At 42.3% G+C, this 21,765-nt stretch overlaps 2 protein-coding genes across 5 annotated transcripts in view; both read right to left on the bottom strand.

The window, feature by feature from the left end:
* Positions 1-1,329: 1,329 nt before the first annotated feature.
* Positions 1,330-8,818, bottom strand: LOC133413193 (kelch repeat and BTB domain-containing protein 11). Of its 3 annotated transcripts, none has more exons than XM_061697236.1 (2): positions 8,519-8,818; positions 1,330-6,170 (listed from the first exon to the last, which is right to left on the bottom strand). In XM_061697236.1, exon 2 carries the CDS (start codon positions 6,078-6,080, stop codon positions 4,176-4,178), a length of 1,905 nt encoding a protein of 634 aa, XP_061553220.1. In that variant the 5' UTR covers positions 6,081-6,170; positions 8,519-8,818; the 3' UTR covers positions 1,330-4,175. The 3 variants fall into 3 exon arrangements, with proteins under 3 accessions (XP_061553220.1, XP_061553221.1, XP_061553219.1); XM_061697237.1 differs by lacking the exon at positions 8,519-8,818 and adding an exon at positions 7,730-7,816; XM_061697235.1 differs by lacking the exon at positions 8,519-8,818 and adding an exon at positions 7,449-7,721.
* A 2,341-nt stretch (positions 8,819-11,159) lies between these two features.
* The window catches only part of arhgef10 (Rho guanine nucleotide exchange factor (GEF) 10), a 55,804-nt gene continuing 45,198 nt past the window's right edge, over positions 11,160-21,765 (bottom strand). For both annotated transcript variants that reach the window (XM_061695617.1, XM_061695618.1), the window contains exons 27-29: positions 21,167-21,341; positions 14,463-14,585; positions 11,160-13,472 (exon numbers count right to left, since the gene is read on the bottom strand). In XM_061695617.1, the coding sequence (XP_061551601.1) occupies positions 12,970-13,472; positions 14,463-14,585; positions 21,167-21,341 (801 nt within the window). In that variant the 3' untranslated portion in view covers positions 11,160-12,969. The remainder of the gene's footprint in view (positions 13,473-14,462; positions 14,586-21,166; positions 21,342-21,765) is intronic.

Genomic DNA, 21,765 nt, shown 5'->3' with positions numbered 1-21,765 from the left:
AAAAGCAGCGCTGAGATCGCGTATTATTAGTATCGTTGAGGTGTCGGAGTCCATAGCTAGTAAAAGATCATTAGCCACATTTGCGAGGGCTGTCTCAGTAGGGTGGTCTGCCCTGAATTCGTCCTGAAAAAAGTTGAAATTGATTGCTCGAGGCCATGTGATCATGGAGATATTGTGCTACAATTTCTTCGAGGATTTTCTTGATAAAAGGGGAGATTTGACTGAAGGAGCATGGCAATGTGAACTGGTATTAAAAGCAACGAGCTACATTGAAAAAAAAAATACAAAAGAGAGGTGCAATGCTTAAAAACAGCAACATTACACACATGACTATCACCACCCCATGCCCCAGCCCCACACACACAAACCTGATCCGATCCCTCACCAATGATACATTCTCATTACCCTTCAGCAACAAAATAATTTGGAGGAGGATATCATGAAAAAGGCCGGTGCAACGTCAATAGAATTGAAATTGACATCCTTGAGCCATGTACTAGGACAAAAACCTCCTTTCCTCAGCAAGAACCCTTAAGATGGGTTGCGGCTGGGTCTTCGAGCCTGACAGTGACCCAAAACACAATGCCAGGGAAACAAAGGAGTGGCTCAAGAAGAAGGATATTAAGATCATCTAGTGGCCTGGTCAGTCTCTAGACCTCAACCCAATAGAAAACCTGTGGCGGGAGCTGAGGCTTCGAGTTTCCAAACAGCAGCCAGAAAACTTGAACGGTTTAGAGTTTCTGTAAGGAGGAGTGGGCCAAAATCCCTCGTGAGCTTCGTCTAAAGCTGGTGATTTATAAGAAATGTCTCCTTGCTGTGTGTGCGCTTGCCAACAAAGTAGCCTGCTAACTTATGTTTTGCTTCAGGATCAAATACTCATTTCACTCAATAAAATGCACACCATTGAATAAATCCTACAGTATATTGCGTGAGCAAACAGATTTAACAGGAGATTCAATAAAGTCGTCTCTCAATATATAACTTCCATGGAATCGCTATTTATTGGACAGATTCTGAGACATGTGCAATTACATGGTAACTGATGTTGGACAGACGGCTTACGGTTTCCCATTTGTGACATTTGTATGTGCTAACATTGGATTGAATATAAAGAATCAGTCAAACGTCACTAATAAGCTTCTGTTCGTTTTGGAGGGGACAAGGAATTCCTCACATCCTCTGATTCCCTTCAAGTACAGTACAATCGTTTTATTGTATACGGAAGATGAATGAATTCATGTTGTTATCGAATCTTTGCCCAAGTCCGAAGGGCTTTTGTTGGGAAGTTGTTGGTGTTTGTCGGTTGGTGCTATTTCAAAAAATGTCCAGTAGATGGCAGAACAAGCCTACTTTTTTTTTTTTTTTTTACATTGGCGCAATAAGAAAAAAAAGTCACAAAACCCAAATATTTTCCCAAACCAATTTTATTCGTAGCATTTGTTTGGACCGATTAACATTACCCAACACCTAATGAGTTAGCACATTCCAAAGCCTTTACATTGGAAGTTTTTACCTGGCATTACAGCAATGATCTGCAAATGCAAATCCAACATTTCCATACTGAGTGGGGGGGGGGGGGGGGGGGGGGGGGGCACAAACTAGAAAAGCCTGCCAGCTAAAGTAGCAAAACCACAACCAGTTTGTCCAAAATGACACTGACTGCAACGAAACCGAAGCGCATTAGCATTTTTTTTTGTAGTTGTTGTTTTGCTGTCAGGAATACACAGTATAAACTTACATAAACTCACATTGTGCTTTTGCAGCAGCAAACAGATACTTTTGAAGACTTCTCAAACAATATCATTTATGCTGTGCATGTAGAATACAGTATATGATATGACAGCCATACAGACCAGGGAATCTTAATGGTTATGGCAGGAAAGGCCATCGATAGACTGACTGAAGCAATGTGGCATCTGATTTGACCTTTGAGTACTGCAGATAAACTGAGCTCTGTGCTTGTTCTCTTTCACAGACTTTGTAATTTTGTTAAACATCCCTGAAAGAGTTTGTTAGCAGCCAACATGGTAAAAAAAAAAACAAGAATACTTTAAATGAACATCACACACCCAAAATGGGCAGCTATTTGTGATTTGTTAACCTGACTTAACAGATAATTCATTATCTTTGGCAAATATGCGAAGTGCCGGAACATACCCCTACGAAGTATGCCAAATTAAAGAAAGAAAAAAGAAAAAAAAACAGATTCATGTGCTTTTCTGAACTAATGATTAGGATATCTGATTCACAGTTCTGGGATCCTGTGTTTGAATCTCAACTCCGACCTTCCTGTCTGGAGTCTGCAGGTTCTCCCCACGCTCGGGTGGGTTTTCTCCCGGACCGGTACTCTGGCTTCGTCCCGCATTCGTAAAACATGCATGTTTGGTTCACTGAAGATTTTGAATGGTTGTTTTATATCAGCGGTGTCAAACACACAGCAGATTGGTGGTTCCACCAGGTCTGCAGCAGGAATATGAAAGTGGAAAAATACATAAGACATTGTGGTGGCGGGGGATGATTTTGAGAATTATTACATTGGTATTCATCTTCAGTTCCAAATACCTGCGACTTATAGGTTTTTGCGTTTATATACAATCACTATTAATAGTTACGATTCGAACAGTAGATGATGAACTAAAGCAAAAGTTTTCTTTAAAAAAAAATCGAACTTTCACTAGATGGCAGTTCAATAAATGTAAATTTGCATGCACAGATTTTCTCAACTGTTTGCCGTTTTTGTGTTCAGGCCAAAGCAATTCAAGTTCAAAGTTTGTATTATTTTGGCAACATCTGGTAGAATCTTGGTGTGTTTGTTAAGTTTAATTTATTGATAATGTTTTTTGAGATGTCGAGTTTTGTTCGAGGTACATGATTGGACCTCATGCACAGCCAAAAGTGAAAGTATGTTTGTGCTTCTGTCCCGCTGCAGCTACTGATAAACATCTTGTTTAGTCTACATTGTTGTTAGAATTGTCTGTATTCATTAACATATTTCTTTTTGTGTGTAAAAAGGAGAGTTTCATGACTGGATACCGTTTGTGTGTAGTGCTAGTGCACATATTTGTTTGCCCATGTGCGACGTCTCCAGTTTGAGCTAGCATGTTCTTTAGGCTAGCTCATACAATTGATGATCCTCACGTAAAGGTGTTTTGTTTGTGAATAATAATTTAACTACTGAATACAGTTGTTTATGTAACACGAGTTCATGATTGTGTACATGCTCGATGGTGCATGGTGTTGATGCGTAACGATCCACTCCGTTTTAAGTGCTTCGTCACCATCTTGTGGCATCTATACGCTATTACAAGTTCCTTTTGGGGGTACGTTAATTATTCGCAGATTTTCGCTAGTCGTAGCAGGATTTGGTCCCCATCCCCCACGCGAATAGCAGGGGTTCACTGTATATGCATTACAATTGGCTGCAGCTTGGACAGGCTCCAGCTCTTCCGTGACCGTTATGAGGACAAACGCTATTGAAAAAAGATGAATAGATGTTTTTTTTCTATGAAAAACAGCTCCAACACTTGAAGCCCATGACCGATGATCCTAAATTAATTGAGATCCTGAATTTTAATTAGCATAAAAAGTTACATTTCCACAATAATTGTGAAATACTTAGCATCTGTGAGCTTTATAGTAACTTTTGCCAATGTTTAAAATGTGACTTCTGAGATTGGCTGGCGACCAGTCCAGGGTAGTGAAAGCCCACTCACTTAGGACTCCAATGACGACTGTATCGAAAGAGGATGGTGGGTGGATATAATGACCTAGCCCCTTTCAGGTTGTACAAAATACTGCTCTGTATGCATTCAATGACATTCCAGTTATCAATAGTGAAGCCCTACAGCTGTTTCATTTGCATAGAAACCACATCACACGGGCACATCATCGGCACATTTTGCAGCCAAATATCAATAAGTCCACACGGTGTCAATAACATCCGATCCAAACACCAAAGTGCACCAAACAACACCAGCCAGAAGTACTCATCTACTCTCACTTCCATCATACTAATATTGTTGCATTCACTCAATACTGAAAGTTCCCTTTTTAAGGCTTGCCTCTGTCGAAACATTAAATTGCCATGCAATACACACATTCAGTTGGAAACAGGCAATGACACACTGATACAGACAGATGCCACGCTAGAGAAAGCGAATACGGTGGTCTGCTTTTTAGTTTTGTAACTCTGGATTGCACCCGGCCGGAACTTTCTCAGGCTTTTCAGGCAAAGTGAGCACAAAAGGGAAGAGAACGCCTTTGGCTTCGAGAGGCGCCCTCAGCGGCTCCTCCACAAAGAAGGCGTTCTCCTCCTCGACCACAAACTGAAGAGTCTGGCTTTTGTTCACACAGTAGATGCAGTTGCCTACGACGGCACACCTAAACGGCAACGAGCTGCCGAGCCTTTGCGACGCACAGTCGTGCCACATTTTCACTATGCTGTTGTATTTGAACACGTTGATCCCCTGCTCGCGGGTCACGTCGAAGCGGTAGATGAAACTCTTCAGCGCCACCATATCTGTGGACTTCTTCCTGCTGTTGTTGTACGGGCACTCCTGCCACTCGTTTCTCTTGGTGTCGTACTTGAGGAGGCGGTAGAAGAGCGAGCCCCCGGACACGTAAAGCTCCCCGTTGCAGGTCGTGGCCTCGTGAGCTACCGCGAAGGCTCCCTTCGGCAAAGGGGCCACCGCGGTCCAGCGGTCCATACGAGGGTCATATTTTTCCACGGTAAACAAACACTCCCCTCCGACGGCATACAGGTACCCGTCCATGGACACCAGCTTTAGCTGGGCACGAGCCTGCGTCATGGGTCGGATCTCTGTCCAGTGGTTTGTTTTGGGGTTGTAACAGAAGACCTTGTCTGATACCCTCCCCTTGTCCCCATAGCCCTTTATCCCACCTGCCACAAACAGGTAGTTGTACATAGTACAGATTCCACAGCCTTTAGTGTTGACGTCCTCAGGCATGGCTGTCAAAGCTCTCCAGTCATTAGCCTCTTTGCTGAAGGAGTAGATGGTGTGACTCTCCTCCAGAGACCCTACGGACAAGGGGCTCTGCGGACGGCTTCCGCAGCGACTCGGCGGTCGGCTCCCGACGCGTTCAAACACGTCGTTTATCTCGGCAGCCATGAGAGTCTTCCTCCCATCCATTCTCTTCTTCAGGACCAGATCGCGCTCGGACCCGGTCAGACGCCCGTACACACAGGGGTCCTTGAGGATCTGGAGGAAGTTATCGCTCATGAACCCGTAGGCGGTCTCCTTCAGTTCACTAAGTCGCTGCTTTTTGGCGATGCTCAGAATCTCGTAGCAGTTCCCCGCAGTGATTTGTTCGGTCATGCGGTCCATCGCTGCCTGGACGGCACAAGGGATCTGGAGGATTTTGGCCCCTGTGATGACATCTACGACATTGTCCTTAGAAACACTCATCTGGGAAGTGTAAACATAGTCGATCAGGGTTGACAAAGTCTTGTAGCTCATGCCCTTCACTTTGAGGATGTTTCGCGACAGCCGAGCTTTAAAGTAGTCGCTCTTTTCCGCCAGGACTGACTTGTGAGCATTGATCGTCTGACCGCCAACTTCGATGACTAAATCAGGCTCACTTCTGTCAGATAATGAATCGACCGCAACTGTGCTGCCCTCGGGGTTGCATGATGGGTGTGATTGATCCATTTCTGGTTTAGAACCGGCAAAGCGTGACTCTTTCGCTCTTGCGCCATTGGGGATTTGACTGCTTGCACAGTTTGACTGTATGTGTGACACACTAGAGTCAACATGAGATGGAAAGTCGAGCTCGTTCTTTTTTGGGGAGAGATTAAGCTTATTTGAATTTGCCATGTATGAGCCGTTACCTTTTTGACAATGGCTATCGTTATTTTCAGTTATCAGTCTTCCATCCAGCAGGTATTCCTTCTCAAAAACTGTAGGGACGTTGAAGTCTGGGTCATCCCCCAACAACCCTTGGACAAAACCTGGATGTATATCTCGGGCCTTGTCCGTGCTTGCCACAAGGTGGACAGCGTGGATGACGACATCGGCCTCGACTGCGTCGATTTCTCCTCCTGGCAGTTGGCCCTCGGTCATCCTGATGTACTCACTTATTATGGCGGACAGTGTCCTTAATGATCATGCTGAGGGGTGGACAACCCTCTGTCTTCAGTGTGTCAGTGCCACCTACACGGAAGGGAGGAAACACGAATCATTAAGATGCAATTGCTGACGAGCATTATTTCGCTTAGCAAAACAGGACTAGGATTGCAACACAGTGTAATACCTCAAAGGTACTGCTGTCTCATCATTTCAACCTAATAACTATGTATAAATGATGCAAATGAAGCCATTTCAAATTTGATTAGTTGGACATTCACATATTACAGAGGTAAGGAATAAAATATGATGACAAGAAGCACATGCGCAAAGAAAGCACTAATATAGGGAATGAAGCGGCTTGTGGATCACTTTGAGCCTATTTTAGTTTCCTTTGGGCGAGAGGACACTGTGGACTGGTTGCCGGCCAATCACAGGGCACATATAGACAAACCTCTGGATAATTTAGAGCCTTAAATCAACTTGCAAAAACATGCAAACTCCACACAGGAATGCAGGAGCGGAGATTCAAATATTAAATCTGTGAGACAAATGTGCTAAACACTAGCCAAACATGGTAAACATGAGTCCACCGTGGCACCTACAAGACTGAGATGGTTACAAATGCATACGACTGTACTGCACATACTTAGGGCCATGGTTCAAGTCCGACTACGGACAAAATGTAAAAATGGCAACTAGTTGTTGGAAAAGTGCTCATCTGCTTCCTAGCTACTGTCACCTTGAGCAAGGCACTGTCCTCACTGTGCTGCTCAAGAAGTGCAGTACTTTTTGTGCACCCCTTTTAACTCCTCCCTCCATCTCCCCTTGCATCATGTGTGCATGTACTCTATGTGATTTGGTTCTGTGTTGTGTGCAACACGACACACACACACCCATATATATATATATATATATATATATGAATCGAATGTAAACTTAAATGAAAATACTAGGAATACAGATGCGGATGGTAGCCCATATGCTAAATACTGGAGTAAACACAATTAATATTGTACACAAAAGTGATTGTGTTCTAGCAGTATAAAAACTGTAATAGAGGAATACAAGTAAGACCAAGCACATTGTTTCTTTTAGAACAAAACTACGTGACCTACTGCAATAATCTCTCTAGCAGCCTAATACCAGAGAAGGGTTGGAAATGTTTAACTAGATGCATTTAGTGCGCATGCGTAAAACTAAATTACTTCTTAAAATGACATGGAAAGGGTGAAAAGAGCCCTCGGTTGTTTCATCACGCGTGTGAAACAATGAGCCCTTGTGTCGCTACACGGAACATGTTTGTCTTCTTGCCACCTTGGAAGAATCCACGTTTATTTCCATGTGGAGTTAAATGCAGCCTACCTCCGATTCCAGGCGGTGATTAAAGCGCTCGGAACCAGCAATCCCTCCGACAAAGCTCCGTTACGTAAAGCTTACACGACCCTGACCGAGACGACTTTATTTCGTCCACATTTTCGGCCTGATTCAGTCCACCCGTGCACCTCTTAAACCACCCGATCCTACGAATAGTCTTGTCTTCGGCTACCCGCAGCTCCAGTCTCCCCCGTGGCCGGGGCGAGGCTGGCTGAAGCGGCGATCGAACAGCGCCCCCCCACGACCCCCAGGCGGCGCGCCTCCCTCACCAGCCTCCTCGCGTTACCGTGCACCCAACAAACGTGGCGAGCACATGCACTGGATGCGTCCAACAGTGGCACATGACTCGTCAGGAGATGTCGTTCCCCACTTCTTTTTTCTTTTTTTAACAGTTGACTGCTGCCCTAAACCACGCCCCTTCGGTTCGTGTTAACCCTCAACTGTACAAGGAAGCCAAGGCTCCATCTGTTGGACGCATGCACGGCACGCATCATTCCTTCACACGTCACCCCCTATAATAAGTATCAATCTATAGATTTACGTGCACTTAAGTCCAAGTATAACGGTGAACAAACATCAAGACTGGGAAAAGTCAAAGTAAGCATGTACAGACTCTGAAATGTACTTATGTACAAAAGTAAACCCGTTTACTGTCAATTATGTGCCATACACGTTTTGATAACTGGACCCGACGAAAAAAAAGAAGATATTGTACTCAACTAAGAGTACTGTTACTTGAAAGTCACATGACCCAAGTAAAAGTAAAGAGCAGTGATCCCAAAAATTACTTGCGTAAGAGTGAGAAAGGATTCAGCGAAAAAAACTACTCAAGTACTGAGTAAATGGTGAATAACCTCTGATTTGCCAGAGCATGAACGTCAAATAAAATACAACTAAAATTAAATTATAACTCAATAAAGTGTGAATGTGCAGTGTGTGCATGTGTGTGTGAGAGAGAGAGAGAGATGCATGTTTTGCAGTTAGTAATGACCATAAAATAGGGCGAGTGTGGGCTAATATGCACAGCCAAAACAACAACAAAAACATCTGAAACTTACCACAAGCTGTTTTCTCAACTTAAGTAAGTGGACTGGAATATCCACGTTTGGGCAGACAGTACCAGGCAAATAATACAATGCGTGAAAGCTGTTGTTTTGGTCACCCATCCATTTTCTTCCAGTTATCCGAGGTCGGGTCACGGCGGCAGTAGCTTTAGCAGGGACGCCCGGACTTCCCTTTGCCCTGCCACTTCATCCAGCTCTTCCGGGGGGGTCCCGGGGCGTTCCGAGACCAGCGGGGAGACATAATCTCTCCAACGTGTCCTGGGTCGTCTAAAACGTAAACACAGTCGCGCGCCATTGCCTTCTAACGACGACCTTTCCAATATTGCCGCCAGGTAAGCACGTCGATTAGCTGGGCTGGCGAATCTACTGTTTATACCTATGCCCGCGAAGCCCAATAGAAGACATTGTGTGCGGTCACGTGACTGTCTTTTGTCGTTTGATTGGTGAACTAGAGTGACACGTCACTTGCGGTTACGTTGTATTGGAGCAAACAGCACCCAATGTGGAAGTCGTAGTCAAAACAGATCGCAGACGAAAAAAATGATAAATAAGCAACAATTGATAAATAAAAGTAGCGAGCGGCATGTAGATCATTGTAACGGCGTAAAAGTACCGTTTCTTCTTAAACATAAATACTCAAGTAAAAGTAAAAAGTATTCTGCATTCAGAGTACTCACAATGTTTCGAAAATGCAACTCGAGGAAATTTAACGGAGTAAATGTAGCACGTTCCTACCTACCTCTGTATTTGTTGAATAGTAGTCTGTAATTGTTTTGTTAAAAGATGGCTGTGTGTATTGGAAATTATATAGGAATTAAGCTATTTAAAAAAAAAAAAAAAAAAGACGCTTGGCCAGGTCGACCTGGTATGGACCGGCCGTTGAGGAGTTGACCCGAAATTCCCAATCGCCACCCCGCCCCTGGTTCATACTGAGAAGGGGAAAAAATAAATTAATAATAATAACAAATATCACCGGACAGTGGACACGCTTTCAAAATGTGTTCACATAGCTTTGCTAAGGTTGTCAACTGACTATAACAAAAATTGTGCAAATGAACGTTGGCAAGTGTTGCCCTGCAACTGACTGTTGCCATTTCAGGGTATACAAAGGGTCTCTCGCTCAAAGTCAGCTGGGATAGGCTCCAGCTTGCCTGCGACCCTGCGGATGGACATCTGGGATATTGTCATATGTACAATTATCAAGAAAAAGAGTAAATAACTACATTTTGACACGATGCAGGTCACCTTTTCTTATCAAACAAACCAATCAGGCTTCCTTTTGCTTACTAGATTGAACTCATTTGGAGGCGGCACTGCGGACGACTGGTGAGAGCGTCTGCCTCGGTTCTGAGGACCGGGGTTCAATCCCCGGCCGCCCCGCATGTGTGGAGTTTGCATGTTCTCCCCATGCCTGCGTGGGGTTTCTCCGGGCACTCCGGTTTCCACCCACATCCCAAAAACATGCACGGTAGGTTGATTGAAGACTCTAAATTGCCCGTCGTTGTGAATGTGAGTGCGAATGGTTGTTTTTTTGTATGTCCCCTGCGATTGGCTGGCAACCAGTTCAGGCTGTACCCCGCCTCCTGCCCGAAGATAGCTGGGATAGGCTCCAGCACTCCCGCGACCCTAGTGAGGATAAGCGGCTCAGAAGATGGATGGATGGACTCGTTTGGAACAGCATCAACTTGTGCAGCTTTATATCTAACCACCCTCTCTAAAAGGGAAAAGTAATTCCTGGAACTGCACCTCGATCTGGATCTGCACCCAGAAATTAATGTGTTGTTTGTTGGCCTGTGCCACATATTTCTTACAAAGTAGTTTTTGTCATCCTGCTAAACAATGACAATGAAAAACTTCCTAATCAGTGGTTTACAACAATAATAATAAAAGCACAACCCACAATGCAACAGAAGGTCCATTACCCCTCCTCTGTGGAGACTGTGTTGTACCAACTGGTCTGCCCATATATAAATAGCGGGGAGCATCACACCACCATCAAACCTGTGAGATTAGGAGGTATTCAGAGGGCAGGTTTAAATGGCAGACATATTCTGAGAACAAAGACAGGCCGGGGATTGATGTGTGCGCATGACATAAGCGTCTCCATGGAAACCACAGCAGAGCCTTGGAGTTGTCTCTGAGCATGTGCAATGCCAACAACTAGACAGACATAAGTTTACTAGTAAGCCATATTATACCACCACAGGAGTACGAACATAACTGATAACTGGATGCGAGTATGAAAAGAGTCTCAAGCCTATCTCTCCCCTTGATGGCGGGTGAATAGTGAAAATGGTTGCACAACAGTGGACGTAGGCGTTCTGAGTGAGAAAATGGCTTGACCCTCTCTGTTCAGCAGTGGGAGAAATGCACAGTGAAATCCTGCAAGAGCTCCATCAGGCTCTACTCACCGACCTCAGGGACATTGCTCATCCCAACATGTAGTAAAGACACAATCAACAACTAACAAATGCACTCTTCTGTTCTTCTTCCTAACACTGCTACTGTTTGTTTAGTAATCTAATCATTCACATTCAATCAAGTTTGCGCAATGCTAAGTACTGTGTATTACTTCGGTTAGAATATAAATAAAATTCTGAAAATGGTGCAATCTTAGAACAAAAATACACAAGTATCTCAATAAAACAACTTTTTATATTGATTAAGAACATAACAGAAGTACAGTACTGTACATACAAACATATACAGTACAACAAAACAAAAGTATTTGTTTTTTCAGTCTCTTAAATATTCTTAACTAAGCAACAAAAAGGATTTAGGGCTGAACAAAACACTCGGTCAATAACAAAAACTCTTCCACTTGTGGAGAACACTGGCCAGCCAGAGATCTTACCAGTCTTTCCAAAGTAAATCAGTCAACATTATTTCACCTTTTTACCAATTTTCTTTGTAAACGCACGAGCGTGAGCACTGGACTAGTTCTATGAAAATGATATTTTATATTACACAAAGAACCTTTGTCTGATCCCCCCAAAAATGCTTACAGATAAACCTGAGTCAACTCCATAACAACTCAACAAGTCTTGACAGAATTCCTGAACCCTGATCCTAATCTTGGAGAGAAAAATTATAATAATTATATAACCGTATTGTAACTTCACACACCTCATACAAGAAGAAAAAAAAAAGTCAATGCTGTTTTACAAACTGTGGTTTTGTACAATACAGGTACATTACACAAACTAAAAATGGTGGCAAGTCATCTGATGTATTAGCTGTGTTAAGATTAAGTCTGTTTTTACAGAAGAGTTCCTTTTCATTTATCTTGCACTAAGATATCATCAGGAATACTGTAGTGGAGCCAAGTGATGTCATCCAGGTTTAAATGAAGCATTTACCGGTACTTTGTTGCGATTGGCCCATAATCAGTATAAGTCTACCACCAGATATACAATGGATGGGATATACAGTGGATATATATAGTCTACACACCCTGGTCAAATGTCAAGTTTTTGTGATATAACATTTTTTTGACAAATATTAGTCAGTTCAAAAACTTTTCCACCATTAATGAGACCTATAACCTGTACGAGTCAATTAAAATTAAAAAGAAAATCTTTTAGAGAGGGTAATTAACAATAAACAACTGAAATGAACTGGTTGCACAAGTGTGCACACCCTCTCTATACTGTATCTGGGGATGTGGTTGTGTTCAGAATTTACCAATTTCATTCAAACTCTTGTTAAATGGGAGTCTGCAAACACCTGCCACCATTTAAAATGTCTCACATTAACCCCAAATAAAGTTCCGATGTTCTCGTAGGTTTTTCCTGACACATTTTTTGCTTTCTCGCAGAAGCCTGAAGGTTTTGCGTTGACACTGACTATTGGGAACTGTTCATAATTCCTTCCACCTTGACTAAGGCCCCAGTTCCAGCAGCAGAAAATCAGAGCCAAAGCATGATTCTGCCACTACTACGCTTCAGTGTAGGCAGGGTGTTCTTTTGGTGTTGAACATTGTTGCGTTTGCGCCAAACATAACTTTCGGAATTATAGCCGAAAAGTTAAACCTTGGTTTCATCCGACCATAACAAAATGCGTGAAAATGTATTATTGCGTTTGCGGTTGGTTAATTCTGAACACAGCCACATGATCCCAGTTATAAGAGGGTGTGCACCGTTGTGCAACTACATTATTTCAGTTGTTTTATTTCTCCCAAAAAAAAAAAAGGAAAACATTTTTTTTACGTTACACAGGTTCTAGGTCACATTATTGGTGGAAAACGTTTTTGAAATGATTTATCTTGGTCTATTTTTCTCCCGTACATCACAAAAACCTGGCATTTGAACAGGGGCGTGTAGACCTTTTATAACCACTATATGTGCCTGAAACAAGTCAAGAGCCATTTGTATGATTATTAAATATCCCCTTTTTTAAAACTGCTTCCTGGTAATTCAGTTCTGTTTCACTGGTTTATTGGTGCGTCACATGTTGAGCAACGGGATCTGCCAGATCAGGATGGTAGAGGTGTTGTCTCCATGGCGTGACTGTTTGGTCTTTTTGTTCACCCTGCGGTGGCCCAAACCTCCAGAAACCACCAGGAGAGAGCTGACATCCACTTTGCTGGTGCGGCGGCCGCTGTGGGGGTAGGCCTGATCATGGAGCACATCATAAAGGGCCCCGTCCTCGGGCCCGTGCTCCAAGGAGCCTTGGGATTGAGCTAAAGAGCCGCAGGATGAGGAAGACAGTGAGTCCTGGAAAGCCATGGTGGTACAGCCTGCTTCTCCCAGCCACACTCCTTGGCCCTGAGGCAGTGTCGCAGAGTCTGAGGGGGGCAGAATGCCTTCTCCGTCCTCTGGCTCTACTGTCTGGGTTGACTCTGAGGAAGCGGGGGAAGGGAGGCCCGAGGGTCGGTTACACACCGCTGTGGCCACAGTTAGGAACTTAACTGGGCCGTTGTGAGCATGCAAGGATACCATGCCCCGACCTGCAGACACACAGAACCTCTTAAATATTCATTTTTAATGTGAGCTCCACAGAGTCAAGAGAATATATGCCTGTGAGTTTTGTTGTGTACTCTGTTTGTCTTAGTTGCTACTCTGTGTGTGTTTAAGTAGCAGTTGTTTAAACATTTTGCATTTCCATAACATACGTATATGCTAATTTCCGCTATGGAGTTTTTCTATACCTTAACAATAAACTAGCGGACTTTTGTTTAACCCTAGTGCATCCTAACTAAGCCTTGCTGCATGAAATGAAAGTTTGCTCGGATGAGAGGCGAAACGTCTTCGAACACAAACAGAACAGTCCAGTTGCGATCAATTCAATGCCCTGAAAATGGATTCATTGTATGCGTATTGGTCGCTGTTTTTATTCCTTACAAAAGAGCGAAAATGTTTGAAACCATCTCAGTGTGAGGCATTACAGCTTTACACCACTACACAATATAATACAAATACAGTAGTATACACTCTTTGTTATTGCAGTCTTTTAAAGGTAAAAAAACACACACACAAAAAAAACTGTTGGTAAGTTAGACCAGTTGAAATGTTGACACCTCACATTAATGCAGTAGAACCATGTGATTTCTCACAGCTATCCAGCACTATAAGGTAAATGTGAAGTTAATATGTTTATTATTAATGATAATATACTTTTTACACATATGGAAAACAGTAAAACAGTCTGACAATACACTGTAGATTAGCTACCAAAATAATGTTCTTGTTTTGTAAGCTTTCAATTTCATTTTAAAAAAAGTGCTCAGTAAAGGGTCATCAATATCACTATGACAGCGTCAATTAAAAACATGCATTATTTGTAAATGCATTGGCTCTTATTAAACCAGATGTATCTAATGTTAGAGCTGCCTTTTCTCATAGTCATATTCATTATATTTGGTGAGGTGTTATTTGTTTCCCCACAATCTGAACATAAACCTACACATACAATTATTAATATACTGGAGCTGTGTTACCTGTGACCTTGGGGATACCCTGCAGTCTGGGGACAGAGAGGGCCACAGTCACGCCCAGGTTGGTTCCGACAAGCAGCATACCATGGCAAACCAACAAACTGCTCACTGACACTCTCTGGTTCCCTGGGGAAAAACACAAGCATGATGTTATTTCACTTATACAATATATACTGTATATGCACACACGTGCATTGTGCTCAATATCCCTCTATTTCCCAATACTTTGGTCCAGATGGTGTTTCATAAATCTCCAGGGAAAAAGAGGTCACTTTGGCAGGCTATAAAATGTTGTTTGAGGAAGGTGAGTCTGTATATTTCTGCAGTGATCAGGTTTATTTATCTCCAAGGCAACACTGAAAAGTTCCTGAATGAATGTAGCTCTTTTCAAGCCTCAGTTACACAAAGAAACACAAGAGCATTGCATAACAGTATGACTAAAGCATAATACTATAATTAAGCAAGAAGCTCTCCCACTTCAGTAAAGCTTGTGGCAGCTATAACAGAACCATGCCACCGCTTTGTTTCCCTCTTGGTGACAAATATCAATGCTATGCACAGTAAAGTCAAGAGTACTTCTCTTCTCTTGTTTATACCTCTGTTCATAAAGGAAGGCAATAAAGTTTGGCGCGTTGACAGATTGTGGGAGTGGAATTTGACACTCATCTCAGGTATGAGCTTCGTCAGGACTACAAATATCTAGTCTGACATTTTTACCATCTGTCTTAATGATACTAAGGAGGGAAAACATTTTTTACTGGTGTGAGGTGGGGGGCAAGGCTGTCATCAGTCATTACTGCGCTAACAGCTTGAGTTGAATTTCCTCCCACAAAGTAATCCTCTTTGGCTGAAGGAAAAATGATTTCCAGTCCCTGTGATGGACCCCCCCTGACTAGAGTTGACCCCTGACATGAGGCACACCAACCACTCTGGCATTGCTCCAGGAATCACGCTAGATCCGCGGACAGGTACACCCCTCCCTCTAAAGCCCAGTTGAGGAGAGAGAATCTTGGCCACATGTGCTTCTAATGAAGGCCCGCAATGAGCAGTAGGACACATTGCTGGTTAGGGGGGCTTGGTTAACTTCCCCTTTCATAATATTTGGAGTTCCCCACCCACAGGGTGAACTAAAATAAATCCAGAGTGAACATCCACACGATCCTGATCCTACAGAAGAGCACCACTTTGATCCGCACTTAGCCCCGACAAGCAACAGCAGGAGGGAGGAGTAAATCTCACACACTGCAATATCACACAGAAGCAGCCATTCAGACACACTAAGAATAACAGCACCATGTGTGCAATTGTGCTTCTATCTTTATGGATGAAGAAGACAGCGTTCTTCTGGATTAGCCTTCGACATCTAATCTGATGAAGCGCTCTGTCTACTATTAATGTATTTTCACTTTTTAACCAGAGTGACTACAGCCCCGTTTCCATCAAGCAGTACAGTTTGGTTTATGGTTGTGTTTAGTTTCTTACGTTATACAATCCCTTCTGGCATAGATATTGACAAGATTTGTGGAGGTCTTGCGCAAGGTTATTCAGGACAGTTGTTTGACCAGTATTTTTGTGCGACTTAGTCTTAGCAGGTTTATTTTCCCCCCATACTTGGTCAAATTCAGCATTGTGTGACTTGCAGGGCATTCAATTTACACTGTACCACTTTACACTGTGCCATTCAGTTGTCACCACCCTTTTCTTTTGCTATCAACCACAGTGGTACAGTGCCTAAAGGGTGGAACTAGACACACTGCAGTCTCTAAATGGTCTCTAAACACAAAACTCTTCCCAAAGCAGTTAGCTAAATGGATAGTGTAATAAAAACACAGTAGCTATGACTAGCATGTTTATCACTTAAACACCTTTCCAAAGCTACTCCAGTCCTACACCATTCATGCAGATATGTCAGACTGGAACCATTTAGGAACACTGGTATCACGATCGGCGGCAGATGAGAAACAATAGTAGTGTAAATGACAAGCTAAAGGTCTTATTTATTGGGCGTCCTCTGATGTTTGTCTCATTAAAACATGCATGGCTGCCTATTTAGGTCACACAGCAGCAGACCATGCAACCCAACTGCCACTATTTTCTCGCTTTCTTACAAACGTTCTGTACAGCAAAGTGATTCAGCAACAAAAAGTTGAAACTTTATTAATGTATTCTGACCCTGAAGATTGCAAGTTAGAGAAAAGAGGGCATACATGCAAGTCTTACTGCACAGTGTAAGAAATATCAAATACTATTAACACAGAATTACTCTAAAATATGAGCTGCACTTAGCAAGGCTTTAGCTTGAAAATGACTGCTATTACAGCGTATTAGCTAAGACATTTCTAAGGGAATGCTGAGAACCTCCAGACAGAAATGAAGGTGGGTAAGTTCAATTATTCCAACATGTGTGAACATGAGAAAGGGAAATATAAAAGCGCCACTGAGTGCAGCAAATAAACAGAAGACAATGCCCACATTTTCCTGATATCGCTAATGTGTTCTGTACACACACAAAAATCATTTCATACTTACACTGACTTACTTTGAGGGAGGATTATAATGGCAACAGTATTTTATTTATTTGTATACTGTGAAACCTTGAAGCATGAGCGCAACCCATTCAGGGATACCAGTTCAGCACAACTTATTCAGAATCAAGCTTTCTCATAACAAATAATGAAAATGTCATTATCCAATTCAGAGTCACAATCAGAAAACCTTTAGTCCTTAAAGTGAAATAGAAATGTAGAAAGAGTTAACCACTTAAAAAATATATATGTATACAGATGTGAGTTGCTGCATCAACATTCTTGATGGTTACACAGTGCAGGAGTGGAAACTTTGTTTCTCTTTCTTTTCACTGTAGTCAATACAACTGACTTAGCCAAGACAGAACTTCTTTTCCATTCCATTTCCATTTAACATTTTACATTCCGTGTTCTTCTGCAGATTGGCTGGCAACCAGTTCAGGGTGTACCCCGCCTCCTGCCCGATGACAGCTGGGATTGGCTCCAGCACGCCCGCGACCCTAGTGAGGAGAAGCGGCTCAGAAAATGAATGAATGAATGTTCTTCTGCATGTACTTTTAAACATACATCCATCCATTTTCTGAGCCGCTTATCCTCAGTAGGGTCGCGGGCGTGCTGGAGCCTATCCCAGCTATCACCGGGCAGGAGGCGGGGAATACACTGAACTGGTTTCCAGCCAATCGCAGGGCACATACAAACAAACAACCAACCATTCGCACTCACAGACACACCTACGGGCAATTTAGAATCTCCAATTAATGCATGTTTTTGGGATGTGGGAGGAAACCGGAGTGCCCGGAGAAAACCCACACAGGCACGGGGAGAACATGCAAACTCCACACAGGCAGGGCCGGGGATTGAACCGGGGTCCTCAGAACTGTGAGGCTGACGCTCTAACCAGTCGTCCACCGTGCCACCACTTTCAAACATGTAGAAAAACAACTAATGAAAACATGTTTGACAATGCCAAGTTCAACAAGTATCTCCATTTGGTATTTGCAGCCAGGATTGTCCTTCAAAAATGTACAATAATTATTTTATTGTAAATTTTTTATTGTAAATCCCCCATTCACTTTGTACTGGAGATGAACGAAGACAGTGAGATACACACTCTGCTCGAGGGGACAGGAGATTGCCATCACTTTGTTTTAATGAACCGATGTGGACAAATTTAGATTATGAATGTAGTGGTTTGAGCATATCGTTGACAATAAATGGTAGATTTCTGTTGCACAGTTTGGTTTCTGTGTGATAGTCTACAACAAGAGGCAAAATTAGTTATTAAAGTATGACTTGTGCTTATTTGAATCAACATGTAAATCCATTGCTATGCAGGCTGTGTGAAAACATAGTTTTCCCTTGCTACACATTGTTACAAGCTGAGAAGATAAACTAAATATTGGTCTGTCATAGTTATAGAGTTATTATAAGGCGGACGTGGAAGAGTATGTACGCCTCGAAATCCAAAACCTTTAAAAAGTACAAATACGACATACAGCAATGGCTATGAAAACATATCAGTGTTTCTGTTTTTTTTACAGTTACAGTTTTTAGTTTTTTTTTAAATTAAAATTTTTTCATAATTGGGGGGAAAATGGGACAATACATTTATAAATGAAAGGCAGAAAAAAAATGTGGATATTAACAATATGAACTTAACAACTAAACCTGCACCCCCGTTTCAAAGCTTTTTTATTTCTTGTTTCAAAGCGCATCTGTAACAATGTAACCTAAACTTACTCCCTTGCCGCTTGCCTGCCATGCACCCACCCACTCACAGCACGAACAAAGGACGTTACAATGATTGGTTAGTGTATTTCCTGTGTGCATACATTTACTATCGCAATAACCTGAAAAGGCTGCACTGGTTAAATTACATATGTTTGTCAAAAGGATCTAATAATAGACCTGGGTTCAAATCTGCCCAATGATGGAACCTTTCTTTAGATGCTTGCTGAATTTGCGTCGGTTTCCACATTGTATTACCCTTTGGGGTCTTTTGAAATTCCAATGTAATTAGTATGTCTACTAACTTGTGTTAAAACCAGTTGCAGATCAAGAACCCATTACTGTTTCTCTTGCAGCTAACCCCAGTATACTAACGACACCAAAGATGATGCACAACCAACACATTTCTTAGTCTCATTTTGGTCTACAGGAACAACTTGTGATGATAAATCCCCCCGAGAGTATTCTGGAAAAGTCTCGATCAGAATAAATCCAGATGAGCAAAGCTTTCCAGGTGTGGTATAGTCTGTCACAGAAACCAGCTTCCGCTTCACTTGCATGGATCTTATTAGCCAACATGGGTGGTCAGCTCCCACAGCAGACTGCTTTTATCATTCACGTCTGTGAGAGGCCTACCCATTTGTAATTGCCTATCACAGGGAGGTCATCTCTAAATCACGTGAACACAGGACCACTGCTTTAAACAGCTTGGCAAAATAGAATAAACTGTGTCAAATTTCCACTTCGGTCAAGTGATCTGTTTTCTTTACAGTCTAGGTATGAGGTAGCTTTCGCTATTGGTTTTGAACTCTCCGCCAAAGTATTGCATACCATCTCATCTCCACAAATCTATGCACTTTATGGCTTGTGATTTGACTTTCATGTCCTATTAAAACTGCTGGATGTGAAAGAAATGCCAGATGTGCAAAGTGAGCCCCAGGAAACTGCATACTTCTTCGAGCCAAACAGTTTGAATTTTAAATGTTACTATCATTTTGTGGCAAAAGAGAGGCAAATGCCGTTTGAGCTGACCCAGTCACAGTACTGTTGCAGATGCTGACGAGCGACAACTGCAAGCAACCACAGCACACATTTGGTTCTTGCAAGCACATAAGATGTCAGACAACATGACTTAATGTTACTCTGTTTCATTACAAGACAAAGACACACATCCAGAGTTCCCAGGAACGTGTAATCTCCCCTCTAAAACCAACTGCATTCATTCTTTTAGGCTCTGTCTTTTTGGGTCAAGGCTAATGTAATACAGCGGATTAAAAGATCCAATGTAGCAGCCAGCTTCTCAGATGACTTCAGAGAATGGGACATTTACCGTGCTGACATTTAATTTGATTTACGCTGAACGTTGTCAGCAATACTTTGACTTAAACCTACGTGGCAGGTAAGACCCCTCCTCTTTCATTGTGAGGACAAGAATAACCCAGCACACATTTTCTCCCAATATAACAGTATCAGCTTTTAAAGAGATAGTAAGCTTTTGGCCCATTGTTCACCAATGTTGTGCTGACTGTGCAAGGCAATAATTACAGCTTTACTAGCTTACACAAGCACACAGTAAAGGAGAGCCATTATGGTAGAATGGCATACGGTACAGTATGTAAATTGCTCGTTAAAGAACAAGCAGAAACCTTTGCTCTCGCCAAAACAACCCCCATTTTCCAGTTATTCTATATTTGGTTTTGGAAAAAGAATTTTGACTTCAAACATGCTTAGCAATACATTATGATGATGGTTTCCAAACATGCAGAGGGTTTTACGTTTGTGACTCTTTTCTGAGACAGACAGCTACCTACAATAAACCTCAATATGGTTAAAATGGTTCTACTGTAATCTTAAAAAAAAGAAATGTCCACATTAGTCTAAGGTCTAACTAAACCGATAATGCAGACGACAGAATGTAAATGAATTAATTGGTAGAAACCACAAACAAGCTAGTCCTCTTCATCAATAAAGTACTACATTTTATTGATCAACTGTACTGTCTGAATCTTTGGACCTGACTTTACTTGGAGGCAAGTACCCCATATGAGGTCAAATGTTTTTTTTTTTTTGTTTGTTTTTCTGAATTGAGCGCAAATTAAAGGTCACTTTTTCAGTGTTTAGACTGAAAGCGCCATAGAACGAGGATGACGGTATGACAATCCTGCCATGCCTGCTGTCTGAATAAGCATCACCACAGATGTATAATTACTGACAAACATGAGGTCACAGTTCATGAATGGAGCTGCATTTAAAAACGTTCCTAGCGTTTCCACTGTATGTGGCAAAAGAATTGACAGTTGTAGAGAAATGAGACGTTTTGTGCTGCACTTTTCCAAAAATTTTCACAATAAAAATCATGGTCACATTTCAGGAAGTCATTAAGCATCAAGATTTCCTTAAAGTTACATAGTAACTAATAATGGTTAGTATGCACTGTTAATGATGTTATTTTACCAGGCAATATGTTGTTGACAGGTGTTGCAATATTAATGTCCTGCAGGTGCTCCAGGGTCTCAGTGTGGAAGAGACGCAAGGTGGACCCTGAGCTGAAGGCAATCCAAATGCCCACCCCTGCCACCACCATGTGGGACACCACCATACCCTCCTCCTGATGGGCCTCCAGCTGCCTCTGGGTGCGGAAAATAAGACAGGTGAGAGGGCAAATTAGGAAGCGCACCTTCACAAAAAAACCTAATCTTAATGTGTAAAATTGAATTCACGATGAGGACAGCAATAAAGTAGGCCTTCTCCAGGCCAAAAGTTACATAACTGCACCACACATTGCACTACATGTAGGTGGACTTAAATTTAGTCGAGTGGAGTCCATTCACAAGCACCTCAGAGCAATGTGCTACTAAAAATTGGCTCAAAATCAACAATAAAATGTGCTCAATGTGTGTTTAACTGATAAAGGGAGTAAAAATTAGAACTATACTTGTATACATCTCACTCAGTGTGACTGGATTAGGTCTAATTCCTCAGTGGCAAACGGAATAAGAGCAAGATAGGCACAGGTGGTCCAACATAATGAGCTTAATGAGGCTAAACAGATA

This window comes from Phycodurus eques, chromosome 14, assembly GCF_024500275.1.
Source record: "Phycodurus eques isolate BA_2022a chromosome 14, UOR_Pequ_1.1, whole genome shotgun sequence".
NCBI classification, from domain to species: Eukaryota; Metazoa; Chordata; class Actinopteri; order Syngnathiformes; family Syngnathidae; genus Phycodurus; species Phycodurus eques.
The sequence above is the reverse complement of the archived record's forward strand: the minus strand, read 5'-3'. Positions and strand labels throughout refer to the sequence as shown.

Excerpts from the sequence above, each read along its gene's own strand:
- LOC133413193 (XM_061697236.1), bottom strand. The coding sequence starts at position 6,080 with ATGACCGAGGGCCAACTGCCAGGAGGAGAAATCGACGCAGTCGAGGCC.